The sequence below is a fragment of the Hipposideros armiger genome, unplaced genomic scaffold (genome assembly GCF_001890085.2).
Source record: "Hipposideros armiger isolate ML-2016 unplaced genomic scaffold, ASM189008v1 scaffold_6, whole genome shotgun sequence".
NCBI lineage: Eukaryota > Metazoa > Chordata > Mammalia > Chiroptera > Hipposideridae > Hipposideros > Hipposideros armiger.
In genome coordinates this window covers 3,060,136-3,084,218 of record NW_017731356.1, presented here as the reverse complement: position 1 = coordinate 3,084,218, position 24,083 = coordinate 3,060,136, and the positions used below count along the sequence as shown (strand labels likewise).

Sequence of the window (24,083 nt, the reverse complement as noted above, 5' to 3'; positions counted from 1 at the left end):
CACGTTAGCATTCTTTCCATCTTAAATATTTCTTTTGATCCAGGACCCTGAATTTCAGATAAAAGTTAAGGAAGAGGGGACTCCCAATCATATCTGGGAATTCTTAATGTTTTGTTATTTTATTGGTGGTGGGAATATCTTACATCTGTCCTTCCTAAACAAGAATAAAACACTATGAATTTTATCACGTATGGGGAAGAAAAAAACCATTATCACTTTGAAGAGAAGTATTTTCCTAAGGGGTATGAAGAACACAATTTAAAGCCTCAAATAAATAATGATGGCATGATCATTTCTTGATGTTCTACTGTGTGCCCGGTATTGTACGAGGATATAAATAATATGTGATCTTATTTAAGCCTTACCGTCATCCTGTGTGATACAAACATAGATACTCTCTTTTAGAAGAAAAGAAACTGGACATCACTGTTCAGGTTTGTCTGACTCCGGACACTGTGAACAAACCCTTGCAGAAGGGGTACAGGGGGCCTTACGTGTTTGCTGGGCTTGGGTACTCCATAAGCTGAAAGATGACTTTTTTGGGTGACGTGCGTGTTAGCAGAGCAATGACCTGCAACATAGCCTGCTTCATCAGACACGAAGGATTTTCACAAAGTTGCATGTAAATAATATTCACGATCTTAGTCACCTGGAAAAGAAATATCACAGGTCAACAAGAGTCTCCTGTTCCATGGTCACCTCTAAATTGAGGCATTCTTGGATGTCAGAATTCAACCCTTCTCAGAATGACCAAGGCAGCAATTAACACACAAATTAATGCTAGCAGAAAGCATATTTATATTTGTGATTACACAATGCAACATATTTATTTAGATGAGGAATAAACCTGTGCATTTATTGATAGTGGAGAAATACCCATGGAAAAAAACGTTTATTTTGGGAGAGTGGACTTGATTACATGACATGTAAGCTCACTATAGAAAACATAAGTGTATATAATTCAAATCTTTTAAGAAGAAAGTAAAAATAATAGAACATAATAACAATAGAACTATATACCTCAAAATTTTTTGACAATTAAAGAAGACTTGAATCTACACCCTGGAGGGGTGAACTATATGTTGGAGGGATGGACCAGAATGGTAAATGCTGACTCATAATCTTGCAAATTCCAACCATAGGCCCCCACATTAGTTTAATCTCTCCCTCCCGCCACCCCCCCCCCCGCCTTTTATTCATTCTTGAATAAGGAGAGTTGTAGCTAGACCTGGGACTTTGTCTCAAATCAATGGTTGTCTATTCATCATCAGATTTAATCCACCCAGATCACCTCACTTCTTATTTTGAAAATACTCGTCAGAAATCAAACGCTGAAAAGTTTGAGGATGTACGTTTAGATTCCATTGTCATTGCCTCATATACAACTCAATTATTCATGCCTAACTCTGTCCTCCAAATGAAAGAAAAAAATTAGTGTTAGCGCAGGGCGTTCCTCCTACCACACACACGATGAGGTGAACTTGAAATGGGAGACATTCAACCATTGTCTTCCCCATAGACCTCTTAACTGTTGGGTTGAGAACTCATTCTTTTCATCCTCCTACTGCTTCAAATGCAACATGCCCCTAAAACAAGCCAGCCACGGTCCTGTGTGCTCATTGCTAGAAATGATGGTCTGCTGTAATCCTCAAGGAAAGAAGGATTTTAAAAAACCTAGATTTATTTGGAGGTTGTTGATTTATTTAGAGATGGTAAGGCACATACTATATGTGCCATTTAGGGGATTTTCAGGGATAATTTTAGCCAGACACAATTTGTCATTATAACTGATTTTAGAACCTAACCCTTTTTAAGATGAGAATCCACTGTATTCGGTAGTTCAGTTGTTTGTGGGAGCCAGGGTGTGGTGCTAAGCTTCTGAGCCCCATTTTGTTGAGTTTTTTTTTCTTGTGTTTAATGATTTTACTGTAGCATTGGCTAGTTTTACACACCTAGTTTTCTGTTTGGCCTCGCTTCTTCTCCAGGGTCTAGGAATGGCTTTCTCTCTGTCTCCTCCTCTTGCACTGCATGCGAGGAGAACTTCATTTTGTCAAGGAAATAACTGTTGCCCCCTAGCTCGCCTCTTGGTTCCATCTGCTCCTTTCAGACTGCTGGACTGCTCGCATCTGCAGCAGCACTGGGAGTTCTACACGAAGCGTTAATTACCCTTTCCTGCTCTCTGAGCACTAGGTCTACTGGGTCTCAGTTTATTGTCATCACATCACACTGCCAGGTCAGGAGAGGGAACTGGAGTTCCGCCTGCATGTCACCATCAGGGCTGGTGTTATGGGCATGTGACCTGGGCATTTTCACAGGGTCCCACACCAAGAAGATCCCTCACTTTGTTCAAAGATCTGCTGTTGCCCTCTTGGTATTTTCCACAATTTTATCTTTGAGCTTATGTTTTGTAAGTGAAGTCCCATGACACAACGGAGCATGCGTGTGAGCGGATGAGATGTGTGTAACATGTGAGTCAGCTGTGGTTCCTTTTGCCTAATTTACATGCAGCATTCATGACACCGTAAGTGCCCAGGATTCCAGTGGACCTGTCCAGTGGGAAATTGCAGCGAGTATAAGATAAACACTTGGGCTGAAATGATAACATAGAAGGAAAGAGGAAGATGGGGCATGCCAAAACCCTTCTCCTTTCAGTCTTTCCTTACTCATGAAGGAGCTGAAGCTAGAGAGTGGGAATTGAATGTGTGAATGACAAGAAGAGAAGTAAAAACAATAGAGTTAGTCTTGTGTAGCGTTGCCACTTTTCTGGTAAGAATGAAAAATGTGCATGTAGGAGCCGTGAATAGCATTATCCTGTTGAGTTAAACGCTCTTGTATTTACATCTATAATACAAGAGAATACATCTTATATAGATGTAATATAATACATCTATAATACTGGCATTGCGCAATGTAAAGATGGGTGGTAAAATTCATGCTAATAATTTAAAATTTTAGTGTATTTTTTTCAATTAGAAAGACATTAAATAGAAAATAAAACACTATGAAAAATTGAGAGAGAGATGAGAGAGAGAGAGAGAGAGAGAGAGAGAGAGAGAGAGAGAGAGAGAATAAAGGAAAAAACTTGATAGGTTTGTACATTTAATGGTACTTTTTTCCTATTTTTGAATAAGAAGCCTCCCATTTCATTTTGTACTGGGTCCCACAAATTAGGTAGCGAGTCCTACAGCAAGCTGAGGGTCCTTGAAAACTTTCCTTAATGGTTAGTTACATGGGTGATTTCAATTATAATTGTACTATTATATTTTATTGTTATTAATGTATTTCTTTTAAAAATTTGAAGCAAACACAATAAAGCATTAAGATTTGGTATGCTTGGTGGGTGAATGTTCACTACATTATTTTCTAAGCTTTTCTGTATGCTTGAAATATTTCACAAAAAAAAACTCAGTAAAGTGACATAATGTTGCAATATCAAGAAATACATATGAAAAAAAAGTAGACATATAACAAAAGTAATAAGAGCGTTTTAGATAATAAGCTCTGGCCAAGACAAGGAAACAACCAAAGTGCCCTTCGATAGATGATTGGATAAAGAAGTTGTGGTGTATCTACACAATGGAATACTATCCTGCCATAAGAAAAGATGAAATAGTGCCATTTACGACAACATGGATGGGTCTTCAGATTATTAGGCTAAGCGAAATAAGTCAGACAGCAAAAGTTGAGAAGCATATGATTTTACTGATATGTGGTATGTAAAACTGAAAACAACAAAGGAACAAGACAAACAAATGAAGAAACAAAAACTCATAGACACAGACAAAAGTTTAGCGATTACCAGAGGGTAAGGGTGGAGGGGGGTGGTAGATGAGGGTAAATGGATCAAATATATGGTGATGGAAGGAGAACTGACTCTGGGTGGTGAACACACAATGTGATATACAGATGATGTATGACAGAATTGTACACCTGAAACCTATGTAACTTTACTAACCATGGTCACCCCGATAAACTTGAATTAAAAAAGGAAAATAAACACTGTGCACTCCCGCTCATTGTCAAGTATCTTACCATGATGACCTTGTACGAGTAGTATTCCAGAGTCACTTTCAATATGGCGGCCGCCTCAAGTGCAGTTGTGTAACTGGGTGCAGAGAGCTTCATCAAGAGACTCCACACAAAGTCAGTCAGCAAGGAGGGCAGTAAGGCTTGTCCTACCCTCTAAAACCAAGAGAGAGAGCCATGACCTCATGCCTTACCTACATCAACTTAAAAAAGACAACTAGCTGCTGACATCTCAGAGATGCTCAAGGGCCAGGCAGGACCATGTGATTTTCATGGGCTCTAGAACTTTTGCGGTTGTGGGCTTCATTAAAACATGTTACAAATTATAATTCTCAAAAAAGTATAATTTACAGCTGTGTCAGTATTAAGATGACTGTAATTCAGGCTGAATTACATATTTTCTTTCCTGAGTTTTAAAGCAATTAAAACATTTTAGCAATGAATACATTATTTTTCCATCTGGGGAATTTAGCTCTAGGGTGCAGGCCAGGAAGAAGTAGAAAACCATGGCATTAAAATTAAGAGGAACTGTAAGATATTGATTTTACCCCAACTCTTCTATTCAAATATTAGAAATGATTGTCAACTGCTCAGCTGTGGAAATGATTTTGTTCAGATCAGAAACAAGTGTGATTAGCAGAAGACGCAGAAGAGAGTGGAGTAAGGAAGACAAGGCAATTTGAGGGGTGCACTTTTCCCTTTCCCAGAGAAGGATCAAGAAGCAGGAAGAGAAAAAAAAGCCCATATGTCTATGATTGAGGTACAAGAACTACGATTCAAACAATCCTTTTTTTCACATCCCCTTTGAAGACTTGGAGCATAGCTCTTTTTGGTCAATAGTGCAGGACTAAGGTCTGAGTGAGAGTGATGTCTGTCTCCTACTGGACAGAGCGGTGAGGGATGGTGTTCTTGGGATGCTAGGGATGAAAGGAGTGTCACTGAGGCTTGGTGAATATCATAGTTTGCCTTATTTTAAGAAAGCCAGATTTAACTATACAAGATGTTGAATTAGAAAAAAATCATTGCAAGAGGCGATATTCTCTTTTGTGCATTTATTTATTTAACAAAATATTTTATTTTAGTGTCTATTTCAAAGTTGTAGAGGAAGTAATTCCTAGTGATCAAAGTTTCTGTCATGTGAAAGTACAGATATGACAGTAATAAAATGATAGGGCTCGCTTTATAAAATGTGGTGTATACATAACTCTTCAGAAACATACCATTCACATAGGGCCAGCTGGATTCTCTAGAAAGTATCTTCATCTCCTCCTATTTCTTACTGTTGTAACATGGCATTACATCTTTTTGATGCTACTCATTGTAATGCTGCACAATATACAATTAACTTGATATTCCATAATTTGTCACTTATTTCTCACATTTAAAAAAAAATCATACATCTGCGAAAAGCCTCTTCTTATAGGTATATTATTTTGACTTATTTCCTGTCTATAAATTCCCATGAGTGAGATTACTAATTTACTTGGCATGAACATTTTTCTTTCTTTTCTGTTTTGTTTTAGTCTGTGACAGTTCCATAGCCCTCTACGGCTCCTGTAGAAGTCAATGTCCGTTCATAACTGGTCAGGAGAGCCCCCTAGTTTGTAAATTCATTATTTTTTTTCAACCCAATCTTCCCATTTAACAGCGTCTTGCCTCTAGATCTCTTGGCTACAATTCTTGCATCCTTAGGACTTTGGCCCCTTTGGTCCCCTTACTATTGGGTTGTCGAAAAAGTCATGACGTATTTTGTCGATGTTTTAAGACATCCATGTCATATATTTTGTCCCTATTTTTTACCACTTTCACATCTCCTCAGCCCCCTACAATTCCAACTACCTCAGCTGTTGCAGGAGAGGTCACTGCTTTATATGTATAGTTTTAGGAGGAGCCATAAGACCCTCCCAGCCTAAGAGTAAAGCTAGCCTGAAGGTGTTTGCTGACCTGTTGGCTCAATGAGTATGGCTGGAAAGCCATCTGTTGGACAGCCAGACAGTTTCAGTTTCAGGGCTGGGTGCCCCTCCCCCTCCCCTGCCCCCAAGCGGGTGGATAAGACAATGTACTTTGAAGAAGGTGAAGGAGTGTATAGCACTATAGAGCCTCATTGTTTTCCCTGAGTGTTGGGTCAATGTAAAAACTATTTACTTGGTACTGTGGTTAATCACTTAAACTTAAAAAAAAGTTAATAGGTTTTTTTTTAAAAAATCTAAATCACATTATGTTTATGTTTGCTGAGTAAATTGTGACAGTACTGAAAGCCTGTTTCTTGGTGACTCCATTAATTTTTCTAAAAAACCAGAAGTTTCTCATCTTTAATGGCTTGTTAGCCAAACAGAAAGAAGCTTAACTACTAGGAAGCTTGCACCTCATTTGTATTCTGTAAGGATTAAATAAAATAATATAAACTGGTATATTCAGGAATAGTAGGCATAATTCTTATTAAAAGAGATGAAGAGCAGAAAGCGAAACATTCTATATATCATTTACTCTTTGCTTCATTAAATGTAAAAAAATGGATAAAATGATTAAAATATAAATTTTGTTGAAATAAATTGTCATTGAAAGTAACAATACACATGAAACAAAAGCCATAGGATAAAATAGCGCCTAAGTTACCTGAGCAACGTTAGTTTTGTCTTGTAAGATGTTGGGTTGGAGCTCTGAATCTGAGGATAAAGGCAGGAAGGTTTTATTTTTTGCAATATCCACTGTGTTAAATAAAAGAGTACATTTTTTTATTTGATGGCTGGTTCCTTCTACAACATTGCTATTTCCAATTTCCTCTTGCTGCCCAATTCTGGAGATCTTAAGCTTTCTGAATATTTAACACTGTGGCGATAGTTTAGTCGCATAAACTACTGAGGGTGCCAAAAAAATGTATACCCATTTTAAGCAAGGAAAAATCTGTATTAAAATTGTAATACTCAATATGTACCAACAACAAAAGATAAATACAAATCACGTTTGACTTCTGCAATTACAAGAGGTGCTCAGAGTGGTTACTATCAGCGTCCAGACACTTCTAATTACGGTGAACTACTGCTTGAGCAATGTTGACCAAAGTGTCCACTTGCATACATTTTTTTTTGGCACCCCCGGTATTATGACTGTGCTGACCCATGAAATATACATATATATGTATGTATATATATGTATATTTATATATATAAATATAATATTTATATGTATATTTATATATACATATGTATATATAAATATTTATATGTATATGTATATATATACATATAAATATGTATATATTTAAGAGAGGTCTCTGTGAAATATGAATGAAGAACATAGATAATTTTAATAGGCTGACCAGATGTCAAATACATTTAGGCATCAAATGTGTTGAAGTTCAGGGCAGTGGAGCAGACACTGCTACGCTGGAGCGTTTGTTGGTGGAAGAGCAGACTGGGAGGCATTTTGCCCCAGGCTGGAGGAGGGAAAGCCAGTAGCTCTCAATGAAAGCTTGAGGTGCAGGTGTCTTTCGTTCCAGAGAAGGTGGGCTTTAAATGAATTGTTTGTTAACAGCTTTATAGAGATAGAATTGCTGTACATCACATTTAAAGTCTACAATTTGGTAAGTTTTCATATCTGTATAGATTCATGAAAACATTACCACAGTAAAACAAAACATATTCATCACCCCCAAAAGTTCCCTTGTGTCCATTTGTAACCCCTCACACCAGCTCCCTGTACCCACCCCCTGATCCAAAGGGAACTACGGATCTGCTTTCTGTTAAGCTTGTATTTTCTAATTTTATATAAGCAGAGTCATATAGTAGGTACTCTTTTGTTGTTTGGCATCTTTCACTTGGCAGGATTATTTGCCATTTGTCTATGCTGTTGCATGTATCAGTACTTCAGTCCTCTTGACGGATGAATACTCTTCCATTATATGTATATACTATCATGTTTATCCCCTTGCCTGCTGATGGGCAATTGGGTCATTTCCAGTTTTTGGCTATTACAAATAAAGGTGCTATCAACATTTATGTACAAGTCTTTTTATGAATATTTGTTTTCCTTTTTCCTGGGTAAATACTAAGTTGTGGAATGACTAGATCACGTGGTAGGTGTGCATTTAACTTTTTAGGATATCGCTAAATTATTTCCCAGAGTTGTGCCATTTCACATTTCTCCTTGCAATGCGTGAGAGTCCCAGTTGCTTCCCATCTTTAACGTGACTATATATTGGACATTGTTTCATGTGCTTCCTTGCCACCTGTGCTTCTTTGGTGAAATGACTGTTCAATTCAACTTTTATTTTTAAATTTGGCTGTCTGTTTTCTTAGTGGGTTCTGAATGTCCTTTTTCAATTCTTGGTACAAATCTTTTATCAGATATGCAACTGTAAATATTTTCTCCCAGTCTGTGGCTTACCTGTTCTCTTAACAGTGTCTTTCAAAGAGCAGAAATCCTTGATTTATCGCTTCTTTTTCATTTATGAGCCATGCTTTTGGAGTTGTATTTGAGAAAGCTTTGCCTAATCCAAAATTTTTTTTCCAGTTTTCATAGTTTTAGGTTTTACCTTTAATCCTGTGGTCCATTTTGAATTAGCTTTGTATATGTATACAATATCGATAAAATTTCTTTTTGGCATATAAATAACCAACTTTTTAAGATTCAATTTATTGGAGTAACATTGGTTAATAACATTATACAATTTTCAAGCATGCAATTCTATAGTACATCTCCTGTGTATTGCACTGTGTGTTCACCACTCACATTCCAGCCTCCCTTTGTCAGCATATGAAATAACCAATTTTTTTGACACCATTTATTGAAATTTATATTTTTACCACTGAATTTATGGATTCTATTGTGCTCATCAGAATGTTGAATAGAAGTAATGACAGTGCACATCCTTGTCTTTTTCCTGATCTTTTGGGAAAATCGTTCAGTGTTTCACTATTAAGTATGATATTAGCCGTAGGTTTTTCATAGATGTACATTAGCAGGTAAACAATGTTCTCTTTTTATTCCTAGTTTTCTGAGAGTTTTTTTTTTATGAGAAATGGATGTTGAATTTTTTCATGCTTTCTCTGTATCTACTGAAATGATCATATAGCTATCCTTTTTCATCTGTTAATATGATATGTTGCATTGATTGATTTTCAAATGTTAAATTGACATTTCAGTCCTGGAATAAATCCCACACGGCCATGGTTTACTATTCTATTTATGTATTGTAGTATTTAATTTGCTAAACTTGTTTAAAAAAATTTGGCATCTATGTTTTTAAGGGACATTGGTCTAGTTTTTTGTTATGTTTTTAATTTTTTAAAATAATGGCTTATGTGATTTGGATATCAGAATAATGACAGCATCATAGAATGAGTTGGTAAGTATTCCCTTATCCTCACATTTCTGCAAGAATTTGTATAAAATTGGTATAATTTCTTCCTTGAATATTTGCTGGAGTTTTCTTTGTGCATCTGGAATTTTCTTTGCAAGACTTTTTAGCTACGGATTCATTTTCTTTGATAGATAGTGGGTATTTAGGTTATCTGTTTCTTCTTGAGTGAACATTGGCAATTTGTGTCTTCAATGACTTTGTCTGTTTAGGTTGTTGGCATAAACTCGTTCATAGCATCTCTTATTATTCTTTTAATACCCCTACAACCTCTAGGACTATCGTCTTTCACGTTCCCAACATTGATAATTGCTGTCTTCTCTCTGCTTCCCTCCTGCCCCATCTTCTCAAAGAATCTGCGTTTGGCATTATGGCTGTTCCCTTCTTGTTTTTCTGCTTTTTATTTTATTGGGCTTTGCTCTGATCTTAGTAACAGATTCTTAGTAACCCTAGTAAGAGAAAGTGGCTCTTTCTTACCATTCTGACACTGTGCGATGGAGAGGAGGTGATACAACCCCAGGGATGCTTGTTGTGCGGTGGATGGATCAGTATGGAAACACAGAAGAGACAGTTCTGCTGCTAGGACCCCCAGACACGGAGCGTCCACATTTTCCTAATGGAAAACGAAGGAGAAAAATGCACTGCAGAGACAACATTAAATGTCTGCCCCTGAGCCTCTAATATAGTTTAATTGAAGGGACAAATATTCTTTGAGTGAAGCACTTTCTTCATGCTGGTGGGCACGTGGGTTATGTAAAAGAAATACCGGTTGAAAATATATCCGTAGAGTGAGAATGATAGTCAGGGTTGTTCAATAGGACAAGAGCCTCTGAGACTCTGGAAGACATAGGCTAGGGCGATTTCTGAAGAAAAAAGTCTTTATCCTGTGAATGGACAGTACTCGAGAATAGAATTGGGAGTTACCTTTGGTTTGAGGAGGACAGAACAAATCACTGATTATGTGTTGTAGGGATACAAAGATCAGGCCTGTGGTAAGCTCAGCTTTTAATTTACTAACAACATTTTTTATTTTTAGATTATATTTATCTCCCCACTCCCATTAATTTCACTGACTTAGCCATCTTCAGAAGACATTCTTTAAAGAGAGAGTTTAAATATTTAACTCAGTGAAATTCTTTGCTTCCATGACTATGATCAGCTGTATCCATGTTCTGGAAAGTACTGAAATGCTCCCACCTGGTGGCATTAAGCAGACATTGCAGAACAGAGGACGAGGCTATCCCGACTTGGCTTCTCAAATCAATCTGTTATAGGTAGGAACCCTCAAAACCGTACGAGAGCTTTCTGCTGTGCCTGTGTGTTTACACATTTATTCTTTCACAGCTGAGGGGCAGGCTGTGTGCTGGGGACAATGAACTTCACAACTGCAATTGAAAGAGGCTAACTATATAGTATCCATAGAGCGAGAAACGTTTATAGATCATGTAAAAGGCAGGCGATGGTGTCGCTGAAAATGTAGAACACCTCAGTAAATATTGGCAATTGTGAGATACCTATTTCTTCTCCATTTGAAAGGCAACAGTGAAAAAGTCTGATAATATCCCAATGCTTGTGAAGGTGGAAATGGGCACCCTAATATTTGAAGGGGGGCTCATTGAAAGGCAGTAGTGCATTACTAAACTTTAAATCTATTCACACTTCTTGATCTGTTTTCTTTTTCTTTTCTTTTTTTAGCTGAGCCATCCTGCCACCTGTTGACAGCTCAGCAGCTGCTCAGCTCGGGCCGGGACTCAAACTGCTGTTGCTCAGAGCTCAAACTCTTGAGCGAGCTCTTAACCAACTGAGCCACTCAGCCGGCCCTGTTTTCTTTCTGAGCATTTTTAAGTACATACTCACATACTTGCACAGAGATGACCATATTTGTATTGTCTGAAGTAGGAGAAAACTAAAAGGCACCAAAATATTCAGCTGAAATATCCATCAGCTGAAGAATAGTTAAGGATATTATCATGTATTAAAATTACAGAGCACATGCTGTGGCTAAAAGAATGAAATGAATCTATGAAAATATCAGTGAAAAAAGCAAACTGCAGGACCATAGGTAAATATGATGTAAGTTTAGTAAAGAAACACTAAGTCACAAAACTATTGTGTCTTCGGAAAAGTCATGACGTATTTTGTCTATGTTTTTCAAAGGCCATTTATTTAGATAAAGAACAAAGATCAATCAGTGATATATTGCCTGCTTTGTTCGATAACCTTTTGCCATATTTCAGTGAGTTTCATAATTCCTCATTCTTAGAAGGACCTGTCTTTATTTGCAAAAAACTGGACAAGGTGCTGATTCACAGCCTCATCTGAATTGAACATTATACCAAGCAAGGAGTTTTGAAGAGAGTGAGACAAGTGGAAGTCTGATGGTGCAAGGTCAGGCGAGTATGGTGGGTATGGCAACACATCCCATCCAAGCTCCAATAATTTTTGACGGGTGATCAAACTTGTGTGTGGTCTCGCATTGTCGCGATGGAACACAACTCCTTTACAATGAATAAGCTCTGGACATTTCTCAATGATGGATTTGTTCAAACTCTCCAATTGCCGACAGTACACATTCAAATTGATTATTTGGTTCCTTGGTAGGAGCTCAAAATACACGACACCTTTTAAATCCCACCACACTGAGAGCATAACCTTCCTCTGATGAATGCTTGCTTTCAATGTCGTTTGAGGTGAATCATCACATCGGGACCAAGACTGTTTGCACACCACATTGTTGTAAACAATCCACTTCTCATCACCAGTTATCAGTCACTTCAAAAAAGGATAGTTTTCCTCATGCTTAATGAGCATATTACAGATGTTTATACGCGCTGTCAAATGAACTTCTTTGAGTACATGCGGAACCCAAATATCGAGCTTGCTTATGTATCTCAGCTTCTTCAGGTGGTCATGAACACTTGAATGATGGATGTTCAATGTTTCTGCAATCTCTTGTGTCATGTAACATGGGTTTGACTTGATCAATTCCTTTATTTTGTTGTCATCAACCTTGGTGGGCCTCCCTGACCAAGGAGCGTCATTCAGACCAAAATCACCAACACGGGATTTTGTGAACCATCATTGGCACTGATGTTCTTGTAGAGCATTGTCATCATAAACTCTATGCAACTTTTCACAAGCTTGATGCATGGTCTTCCCTTTATGGAAGTAAAACAGTAAAATATGGCAAAAGTGCACAGTTTGGTCTTCCATCTTCAACTTGTTGTAAAATCTCCAAAACTCAACCAAATCACTCAATTTTTTTTAGAATGAAGCTAGAACTGTCAGCTGTCAAATGACATAGCAGTGACATAGATGTGAATGACTCTAGTACTTACAAAAATGAACTAGTGCCATCTGTTGCAAACATGCGTCATGACTTTTCCAAAGACCCAATATATATCTCCCCGTGTGTATGTGTATGTGGGTGTGTTTGAAAGCTGTTTGGCAGGACACACATCACCCGACATGGCTAAGAGGGGTTCAGAGTGGAGAGGATAGTAAAGAAAGACATCAGCTATATCTCTATCATGTTTCCTAAGGAAAGTACTCAAGAATTACATGTATACATTTAAAATAAACAATGGTTTAAACATATTTGAGGAAAAGCAGAAATAAGAAGGAAAGTCAGGATGCAAGGGTTTATGTTTGCAAATAACAGTGACTGTGGTCCACAGAGGAGAATCCAGAGTTAGCTCAAAGCTGGTTTTGACACACTCTTACTGTTTGTGTAAAACACAAGGCATCTTAACCAGCTGTTTGAGAAACTCTGTTCTGATTGGCATAAAGTTGTGTAGGATATTGTCTCCTTTGTCCCAATGTTCCAACCTACCAGCACACTGGTACCGAGCAGGCATCTAGTGCTCTCAAGACCCAAGTCTTGAAAAACAGCAGTGCCACAATGCAGTCTGTAGGAGCAGGTGACATCCCAACACTCTGTGACTTACACATCCCTTGACTTTCTTGGATGCGAAGCGTAGCACTTGGCTGATCATCACCAGGACCCTCTCCTGCAGGAAGGAGCTGTCCTCACTCATCCATGCAATCATTTCCTGTTGGAAACACAAGAGTCTTCCAAGAACCATGGCGTTTCCATTTCCAGTGGAACTTCAAGTCAAGAGTTGCCATGGTCTTCTGATTATTTCACACCTAACCTGTATTTATTTCAAAAAATACACAACCACCAGCTAGCATACGAATGCCTACTAAGACACCCCTTTATCTACTGTACTAACTACACTGGGGTTTTATTTTATTGAATTCTATTCAACTAGTCTTTACTAATATCCATGATAATATCCATGATAAGTCACATTGCCAGGGGTCATAAAAAGTTCCACATGAGGCTGTGAGGGGATCATCAGCTGCTTCCCCTCCTCTTTTTCTTTCAAAATACATATTCTCTTTAAAAAAATCCCAGGATTTGATTTTCAACTCAAAAAAATTAAAATGTTATCTGATCCTGAAATGTCATTTTCTCCCAGAGTTTTCTTTCCAAATTCACCAACCCGATATTTTCTGGCTCATGGTTTCAGAGTACTTTCCTGGAGGTGAACTTGGTTAGAAAATTCTTACTAATTTTGACTTGAATCTGTCTTGCTGTAACTTCTACCTGTTTGTCCTACCTCCTCCAGGACATATTGACAGTCTTGGGAAATGGAGAAGACTGCATTTGTTTCACATGCCAACCCCCATTAATGGACTTCCTAAGGCAGCTTGTGGGGAGTCCCTAGTACGTAAGCAACGGTAGGCCAAATCTGTTTTCTTTCACCTACTCCCCTGTGTGAAACTGTTCTGAAGTCCATTTACTAGGGCAGAAGAGTCTCTAAATTTCAAGGGGGCCAGCCTGTGCCTTTGCCAAGAGTGAGGGCAGCTCGTTTTGAGAACCAGGAGAGTTTCTAGACGTGGTAGGAATAAGAGTAAGATGGTTACGTAACAGGCTCCCACGTGAGCTTTTTTGCCCGCTAGCTTTGCACACATATCAGCACTCTTGACTGCTTCCATTGCCTTCTCCGCAAAATGGGAGCAATAATAGCAACTTCCTCCAAGGGCTGTTGTAAGAGTTGAACGCGATAACCCACATCCATACTTATGAAGCGTTCAGCTTAGCGCCTGGCGTGGAATGACTGCTCGATAAGCTGCATGGGGAGAGGGTGGTAATCATGCAGTAATGATAACTACTTAAAAGGTTGTGAAGTTAAAATTTTAGAAATGCACAGAAAACTTGTGGCTCAGATGAGGCACAAATCAGCTCAATATATTTCATTTTCAGTAGGACTCTTTCTTGTCCTCATAGACACCAATTCAGCCTCTTTACTTGAAAGTAGTTTATGATTTGGACAACCCCTGGGTGCTCCTAGTAGAGGAAGTCAGTCCGGTTTTCCAGTATTTCCAGAGAGCTATAGCCCCTGGTGTGGTCATGTGAGGAATTTAACATGGAAGACCGCAAGGTGTCCAGAGAAGCCTTCTGTCTCTGGCTGGGATGTGAAAAACACAGCGAGATCTTGGATGTGAAAGTGAGGCTTTGGACGGTTGTTAGACCTTCTCCCTCTGATACTATGGTACCGATGAAGATAGGATGCTCACAGGATTCCCTGTCCCCAGAGCTGTTGGGCAAGAACATGCATACAGACACTGTCAAACTATGGCCCCTTGTTACATGGACCTGGAGGTGGTTTAGGCCAATTATCCTGTTCTCTGTGGCCCCATGTTGTGTTTGCATCGCCAGCTAACATGTGGCTTCTCAAGTGTCTGTCCTCCCAAAATTAAATTCTTAAAAGTGTATCTCAGTAATGCAACTAACGGGAAGGGATTTGATCTGGGGGATAATCGCACACCTTGGGAGGAAGGAAACTTTTTCAGCCACTAAATATTTGAAGGAGATAGAAATGTGGCAAGTGGGAGATACTAAGAGAAGTGTGCTCTTTAGGTTTATGACAAGAAAACAAAATTCCTCATTTGCCTTTTACTTTACCTTTAAGATTTGCAGTTTGTAGAGGTCTTTAGACACTAAGATCAGAAGGGTGTTCTTGTATATGTTTAAAATACTGCAGTATAAATTCTGAAAAATAAAAACATTGCACAGCCAGCCAGCCAGCCAGCCATTGTTCCATAAAATTATACCCAATGTCTATAGTTTTGCATCCTGGTGTCCTGAGTCTTCCCATAAACTGAAGGTAAGAAAGGAGAGAGGTAGCTATGGTGATGAGACCTCAGCCAGTGCCACATGCCATGCATGGCTCCTGCCCCTTTGCAGGGCCAGCGCACTGTGCAGCTATGCTGATGAAATAGAGACGTAGCTCACCTCCCCAGGGGACCCTCCCCACGTCTAACTTTCTCTGCTCACATTTCCTTCTTTGCATCTTTACTTGACAGTGAACTCCCTGTCCTCGCTCACCCGATGAACCCAAAATCCATTCACCCATTTGTTCCTATAAAACCTATACAGCCTCTTAAATCCCATGGGTTGCAGAATTCATAAGGAGTCCAGGAGTACAGATTAGTGCTGGGGTGTACTACATATCTGCTGTACCTACGAAGAACGAAGGAGAAAACCACAAAGATGATGACCTGCGGGACCTTCTGAGCATGACTGCAGAGCAAAAACACATCTCATCGTGGTGAAAGGAAGCGAAATCCTACCTTCAGGTCCTCCTCATCGTCTGCGCTGTTTCCCGCTTTTTTCACTTCTTTAAGATTGGGCATAGTAAATACCAATTTAAAGGACGACTTTAGTATCTTCAACTGAGTTTCAAATTGTAGTACGGGATCCACAAAGCTGGCAAGAGGAAGGCGTAATGATTATTGAGGAGAGAACAAAGATAGCCTAACTTGAGTGGCTTTTTCTTATTGATGAGGGAGACTGGACTAGAAAATGAAGCCCAGCTTCTGGCTTTATATACCATGTGGGTTTTAAACAGCCTCATAAAAATGACAATGGTGTTTTAAATATAAAGGAATAGTTGTTTGTTTGTTGTTTTTTTTAAAAAATCATCTGTAACCTGTTATTTGGAAAACAGACCATTTCTCTCCATAGACATAATAATGTAAAGTGGTGACATTCCCAGCCAGGAACACCAAGCTGTAGGCAGTTGAAATATATGACTGCTACATTTTTTTCTAATCCATGATACATTTCTTGCATTTTAATATTTCTGATAGTAGATTGTATCTTCTAGTTGATGGCAAAAGAAACCCACCCATCAGTAGCTAGAAAGATAAATTGTGACACAGTTATTATTCCTTTGGTATGAGTGATCTGAATAACAGTCCTTCCTGATTTTTTTTTTTTGAGGTGAAAAGAATTATTTTTTGAAAAGATGGTGATATAGACGATAAGGCAGGAAATCTGGTGCTGAATTCAGAATCTCTTTTCTGCCCTGGACAAGACACCCTAACTATATGAGCTCCATTCTTTGAAATAGAATCTCTTAGAATGTATCAGACAATTTTCAAATCTTGGGAAGGTTGAATTGATTCATGGGTTCTCACAGATTATCAGACTCTGGGAACTCTGTCAAAAGTTCCCAGTAGAATTTTCAGTGGAAGGCATTTAACTTCGAGGGATATATTTGGTTTAGGAAAATGCAAAATTATGATTTTGATGAAATAGAAAGCTGTCTTTCATTATACTTTGAAATCAGATAGCCAGTCTTAAAAAATAAAAAATAAAAAAGGCTAAAATGGTTCAGGCCATGAACAAGGATTAGGAAAAGTAGCATGATGCTCTGATGCCACATGGAACTGCTGCTGGACAAGTGATCCTCAAATGTTAAATGTGAGGAAGGCTGAGTCAGACATTGGTAATACTAATAAAGAGAGTCACATCCAAATCTGTGGGTCCACATGGGCCATTGTCAGCAAGTACACATTTTTTGGTCTACATATAATTTTTTTTCAAAAGGGCAGTTCTAAATTACGAATGTGTGTTACAACAAGTGACATATTAGTGTAAGTGCTGTCATATTCCAGGATGTAAGACCAGGTGGTAGAGAAAGGAACTCAAGAAGAAAGAGTAAACATCCCTCACTAAGTTACTGTATGAGTTTGCTCTTGTTAAAATTTTGAACGAAATATTTTGTTTCCAAGTTTGAAGTGAAGTAAGAAGTAAGACCAAATATACTAAAAAAATTAGTTGGATTTTTTTTTAATGAAGCAATATGTTTTAGATAAAAACTAATAAACAAAGGCAATATATATTTTTGCAAGTATAATTTCAAGGATTGCAATCGAATAAAAGAAAGTAGATGCCTCCCAATGAAAGAAATTATATTAAAACATGATTAGAAGCAAATCAGGAAGACCATAGTAATATGATACAACGTTTAGTTCAAATCAAAGAGTGCCGAGAGAGAGATATACAATTATTATAAAGTAATAAAAGGCATAGTTAATAAATGATATATCCAAAATCACATAGAAATAAAATTTATAAATTATAAAATATAATTATTAAAATATATGTTATTAAATTATTAAAGATCCAAGGAGAAATAGAAGCACAGTTATAGGAGAGGGTAAGCATTCAATTATCAGCGTATGGTAGGTAAAACTGATAATTCTATAGAAGAAGAGCTCTTTAATATAATTAGGAAGTACACTTATAACATATAATAAATTGTATTAAATGAGATAACAAGGATTATATTTTTAGATAATTGTGAGATGCTGACAAATATCATATGCTTAGCTATAGAAAGTTTTAAAATATGAAAGAATATATGTTGCATTCTATAATCACAGCAAGAAGTCTATTTTTAAAATTAGAAGATTTAAAGTATTTAAAAATACTTGAATACTATCAAGAGTTTTTCTCATTTAAAATGAGAGAAAAATAGCAAACTAAGCATATTACTTAAGATTTTAAAAGGACAAAAAATCTAATCAAATAAATGAAGGGATAAGCAAAATGAATACATTATAAAATGAGAAAAAAAGGGGAAATCATAAGTGCAATGATCCTCACTGGCAAATTTAAATAAACACTTAAAAAAGAAAAAAGCAGAAGCAGAAACTAAATAATAAGTTAGGAAGACTACCTTAGTCAAAAAGAGAAGTAAGCTATTATATGGGTTTAATAGAAACACATAAAATTGATTTATATTATTAAATCTTACAAGTATACATGAAGATATAACGTGTGAATCTTTATGGATCAAATATTTGCCAAAATATGAAAAGTAAAATCTATAATGAATAAAAAAATTTCAAGAATGACTAGGTGGGACATTTTTAACACATGTAGGGAGGCAAAATAATCTTTTTTTTAAATTGGGGAATTGGGGGGATGGGAATAGCGCTGGGAAATTGGGGGAAGGGGAACAGACAAGTTGCTGTCGTTTTGTTCTTCTGTCTAGTTGTGGAGGATGTTGCTTCACTGGCCCAAGTTGGCACCATCATTGCACTCTTCCCGGGTGAGGCAGATCAGTTGCCGGCTTCTGGACGGCCGCTCACTGCGGTTGCTGGCCGCTCACGCTGGCTGCTGGCTACACACAGTAGCCCATGGCAACCCACTGCAGCAGGGGCTGCAGCCTACGCCGTCGCCGGCGACTCATGGCAGCCCAGCTCCAGGTTGAGCTGCTGTTCAGCATCTTAGCTGTGGAGGGCAGTGTCACTGGCCCTCATATGTGGGATCTGAACCGGGGCCCTCTGGCGTCCCAAGCCAGTTCTTAACCATTGAGCCACTCGGCCAGCCCCAGGCAAAATAAATGTTAAAATTAAATGTGGAATGAGGATCCTAATGCTGAGTCTGCCTTCCCATGAGCCCTATAAAATAAGGTGCAAATTTTGTTTATATGTGTCTATGTGTATTTTGTGGGAAAGGGTCCAAAAGTTTTATCAGATTCCTAAAAGGATATTAAAATAGGTTAAGAAGCCCTGACATTGGGGATTTGAACACCAAGTGCTAGGAATTTTACCTGTTCTGCACACATTATTATCTCAGTACATCTTCACAGCACACAGCAAGAGGTAAATGCCATTGTTACCCTCAATTTACAGATAAGGAATCTGAGGCTTAGAGAAGTTAAATAACTTCATCAAAATCACAAAATCTGTGATTGGGGGTGCTGATATTGGAAGCTTGGTCTGTGTTACTCCCAACTCTTCATGCTTAACCACTATTTCTTTTTGTGTAGCATTATTTTGTAATTCTAGTTAATTCAGCTAGTCAAGACACACACACACACACACACACACACACACACACACACACACACACACACCCCTCAAACCAAAACAATAAATGCGTTTATAAATACAGAAAAATCACCAAAGAGTGAAAATCAGGGATCTGGTTAATCTGGTTATTCAAGATGAGATATAATAAAAAGCAATCTCAAAAATATTAACTGATTTCATTTATGACTATAAAGTTTACACTTTTAGAATAATAATTTGAAAAATAATAAAAGAATATTATAATGGTACCTATCATGGTTTAACGTTAGGATGTAAAGGGAATCCAATATTCTAAAAATTATTATCAATACATGTCTTTTAATAGATTTAATAATAAAATAGTTTTTAATCAAACCTGAAAAGTATTTAATAAATCTCAACATCATTTTCTATGAAAAAAAACTGAAATAGCTCCTTTGAAGGTTTTATTTAAACCAAGAACGCACATTTTGCTAATTGAGAAGTAGTGTGTTTTTATTAAAAACAGGAGCAACATAAGGGTTTAATTACTTATTTTAAAATATTGTGTTAGACTTTCTTGTATTTCTAATAAGACATGATCTGATAAGAAAAAGTTCAGTAAGCTCAATCAAATAAAGGACAAATAGAACCCCACTCTCAAACCCCACTTGCATCCCAGTTGTCAGTAATTGCTTTCCAAACAATAACATGAAAAAGAAACCAAAATACAGCGTATCTAAGAAATTAATCTAGAAAGGTGCAGAATCTATATTAAAAATGCTTTTAGGGCCAGCCTGGTGGCTCAGTTGGTTAAGAGCTTGCTCAAGAATGTGAGCTCTGAGCAATTAGTGGTTCAATTCCCGGCCCGAGCTGAGCTGCCGCTGAGGGGCCAACAGGTGGCAGGATGGCTCAGCTAAAAGAAAAAAAATGCTTCTAATTTGCAGGGGTGACATAAAATTTGAATTAAATGGAAAGATATGTTTACAAATAAGAAGTTTACTTACAAATGCCATTCTCAAGTTATTTTACAAACTCTGAAATTGCAATTAAAATTTCAGAACATTTTCACCAGAAGTTGGTAAAAATACATTTACATTTCATTTGGAAAAATAAATTGGAAGGACTATCATAGACGACTTTGCTGAAAAAGATCAAGAAAATGTGGAAGATCTAGCTGTCAGAATTCTATTACAAAACAGCAGTCAATCAAAAGAATATGGTGGTAGCACTGAAATAAAACTCTAATCAATGAAATGGACTAGAAATTCTAGAGACTATCCTAATACAGGAATAGCAAATGCTGTATTTCCCTTTCCAGGCCAAATGTCTCAGTAGTTTATTGTGGCAGGAATATTTATGTTTGGTCAAAATGCCATCCCAACCATCCCATACCTATTTTTATTTTTTTACTTGAAAATTTTGTTGAGATATTTGTGAATTCACATGCGATTGTAAGAAATAATAGACCTCTTGTACACTCTACCCGACTTTCCCCAATGGTATCAGTCTCCAAAGCAGTAGTTTAATTTCATCACCAGAGTATTGACATTGATTCAATCCACTGATCCTACTCAGATTGCCCCAGTTTTACTTGAGCTACTGCTCGTGTGTGTGTGTGTGTGTGTGTGTGTGTGTGTGTGTGTTTAGTTCTGCACAATTTCATCACTCATGGAGGCTCACATATCTATCACTACCAAGATCTGGAACAGCTCAGGACCCTTTAAACCTATAACCATTCCATTACACAGACACATACAAAAAAACACACAAAACATTCAAAGGGTCAAACATGCCTTTGGAAATGGAGCATTTTAAATTGGCGTTATCTGTATCAGGGGTCAGCAGACATGTTCTTTGATGGTTCAGAAAACAAAAAAGACTTAGCTGGTCTCTGTCTGCCAACTTCCACCATGGCAATGCCAAAACCAATGTGGATACTACATGAATGAATGGGCGTGGTGTTTCACACCAAAACTTCACTTATGAATCCTGAAATTAAACTTTCCTAAAATATTTGCATGTTATACAATATTCTTCTTTTGAGTTTTCACCCCAACAATATAAAAATGTAAAAAACATTATCTCTTCAGCTGCACAAAAAATAGGAATTGCAAAAACATGGGCCATAGTTTGTTGAATTCTGGTCTGTATAGTGGAATTGTGAAGCATAAATTAAATTCATTTATAAATAAAAACAATTATTATAGACTAAAGAATGACAAAAATCTGGTAACAAAAAACTAGAAGATATGGAATATAATAGTAAAGTGGTGTCGAATTAATTTTTTATCAGCTATCATACAAAAAAATTTAAAAAATATATCTATGACTATAAAATCAATTCTAAAAAGGTAGAAGAGAAAAAAAAACCATCATGAGACACTTACCAAATATATAGCACCACTAAAATCCAAATAAACTGGCAAAGAATGTGAGAACATTCCCACATATAGAAAATAAATACATAAAAAGTAGGAATGTATGTAAATCTTTTAGGCAACTAAGCTTTAAACAAACATTTATTATTTGTGCATTTCTCCTGGATGAGAAATAGACAGTATTTACTGAAGGCTGTAAGAAGGATCATCCCATTTTCATTAGTTCCTGGTTAGGGGAAGCAGATGCCAAAACAAGATTTAGAGGTGTAAGAGGTTTCCAAGAGAAGGAGAGAAGGAAGGAAGGAAGGAAGGAAAGAAGGAAGGAAAGATTAAAGAAGAAAGAGTATTGGACTGTAGAAATTTCCATGGAGGGTTGGGCCAGGCTGATGGGGATTCCTCAATCCAAGTCACCCATTGGAGTTGTTTTTCCCACCATGCTGGGTCATCGGTGGGAACAGTCTGCAGACAATGAGACCTCAGAGAAGGTTCTGGTGGGTCTGCCCTGTAGACCTAATGGGCGTGTCGACCAATCAGGATCCTCACCTGGCAGCAGGGCCTTTTCATGGTTACCTGTCATCTCAACCAGTAACTTCACTCACAGAAGGATATTTCAAAGGAGATATGATCTTTTATGTACAAAGGTGATTATCATAATTTTGGTAAAAATATAATTTAGAAAAATTTAAAATTGGGGAATATTATACTGCCATTAAAATGACAATATGGCCACATGGAAGAATGAAGACTTAAGACAAAAATGCCAAAATGAAAACTATTACAGAAAATAGAGTGTGCAGTGTGCTCATGATTCTTCAATAATTACCTGTAATACAATAATTATCCATGTAATACAGAAAGATTAGAAAAGAACATAAGAAAGAAATAACAGTTGCTGAGTTAGGATCTGGCATTTGGAGTTGTTTATTTTTCACAACTGTGGTTTTTCTCTATTGCTTTTTTAAGATACTCATTCAGGGAAATAAGAGAGAATTAGCTTATTATACCTGGAGTTTACGGACAGGATCATGGCTTGATGACTTAAGATGCCTGAGTATGTGTCCCATAGGCTGGTAGCCATGTTCTCCTGTAAAGACCAGGAAAAGAGAAGAATCAGTAACAGGTCAGTGAGACTCATCACATATGCGCACTTCTGTCTTTCACAGGGACTCAAGGGACCATATAGGACTGGAACATAAACCCAAGAGCTCACACAAGTGTTGAGACCAGGCAAACTGTAAGTTAAACCCATGACACTACATGCTAACCTTTTGCAGCCAACCACTGTGCCTATATAATGAGCATTTTCAGACAAACTTCTGAGGAATACTTTTTACCAGGTGCTCTTCTGTACATCACTGTGTAACTGTTACGTGCAATCTACTCGGCATGGAGTCTACCTATCAAAATATCCACAGGGTGATTTACGTCAGCCTCACTGAAATCTAAACTCTATAGAATAAGAGACACGTACAGGTCAACGCACAGCTGTTGAATAAAACTGTTTAAGCTTATCCATGAGCATCAGTGGGGTTCCATTAAGAATTCCCAGTTCTTTATTCAAGAAGCTGGAGAACTTGAGAACGCCTAATAGCGTGGCATCTCTTTTATCCTGGGCACCCCACTCTTGCTCCTTTGAGCCTCTGTGGCATTGTCACTGTCTTGTATCATAGTCATTAGTGCTGTTGGTAGAAATTCCCAGTCTCTGCTTCTGAAATAGATCCAAGTTCCCTTTCAGGTACTGCGGTATAATATTGTTTCTAAGGAGATTTATTTGCTCTAATGCACAGGCAACGCCTATGCCCGGTTCCTTGTCACCTTGGTCCGTGCCCTCTGTTTGCTCTGTGCTGCCCTTCTGACTCCAGCATCATGTGCCTTGTGGCATCTATTATATGTTCTGCCCCGATGGATAGAGCCAGAGGCCCTTCCATGAAGTGCCTGTAATGGACTGTATGTGTGTGTCCCCTGAAAATGCGTTTGTTGAAGCCCTTAAGCCCATTGTGATGGTGTTAGGAGGTGGGGGGACTTGGGGAGGTAGTTAGGGTTGGATGAGGCCAGAAGGGAGGAGCCCCCTGATGGGATTAGTGTCTTTATAAGAATAGACCAGAGAGAGCTTGCTTTCAGCCTCTCTCTGCTACGTGAGGCTACAAGGGGAAGGTGCTGTCTGATCTTGGACTTCCCAG

At 37.8% G+C, this 24,083-nt stretch overlaps 1 protein-coding gene across 1 annotated transcript in view; it reads right to left on the bottom strand.

Moving 5' to 3' along the window:
- Positions 1–22,981, bottom strand: part of MROH9 (maestro heat like repeat family member 9) — a 43,848-nt gene extending 20,867 nt beyond the window's left edge. Inside the window, exons 1-8 of the mRNA XM_019646964.1 lie at positions 22,908–22,981; positions 16,028–16,163; positions 15,360–15,446; positions 13,333–13,437; positions 9,863–9,998; positions 6,643–6,692; positions 4,033–4,182; positions 495–649 (exon numbers count right to left, since the gene is read on the bottom strand). Coding sequence (XP_019502509.1) covers positions 495–649; positions 4,033–4,182; positions 6,643–6,692; positions 9,863–9,998; positions 13,333–13,437; positions 15,360–15,446; positions 16,028–16,163; positions 22,908–22,981 — 893 coding nt within the window. The remainder of the gene's footprint in view (positions 1–494; positions 650–4,032; positions 4,183–6,642; positions 6,693–9,862; positions 9,999–13,332; positions 13,438–15,359; positions 15,447–16,027; positions 16,164–22,907) is intronic.
- Between the last annotated feature and the right edge of the window lie 1,102 nt (positions 22,982–24,083).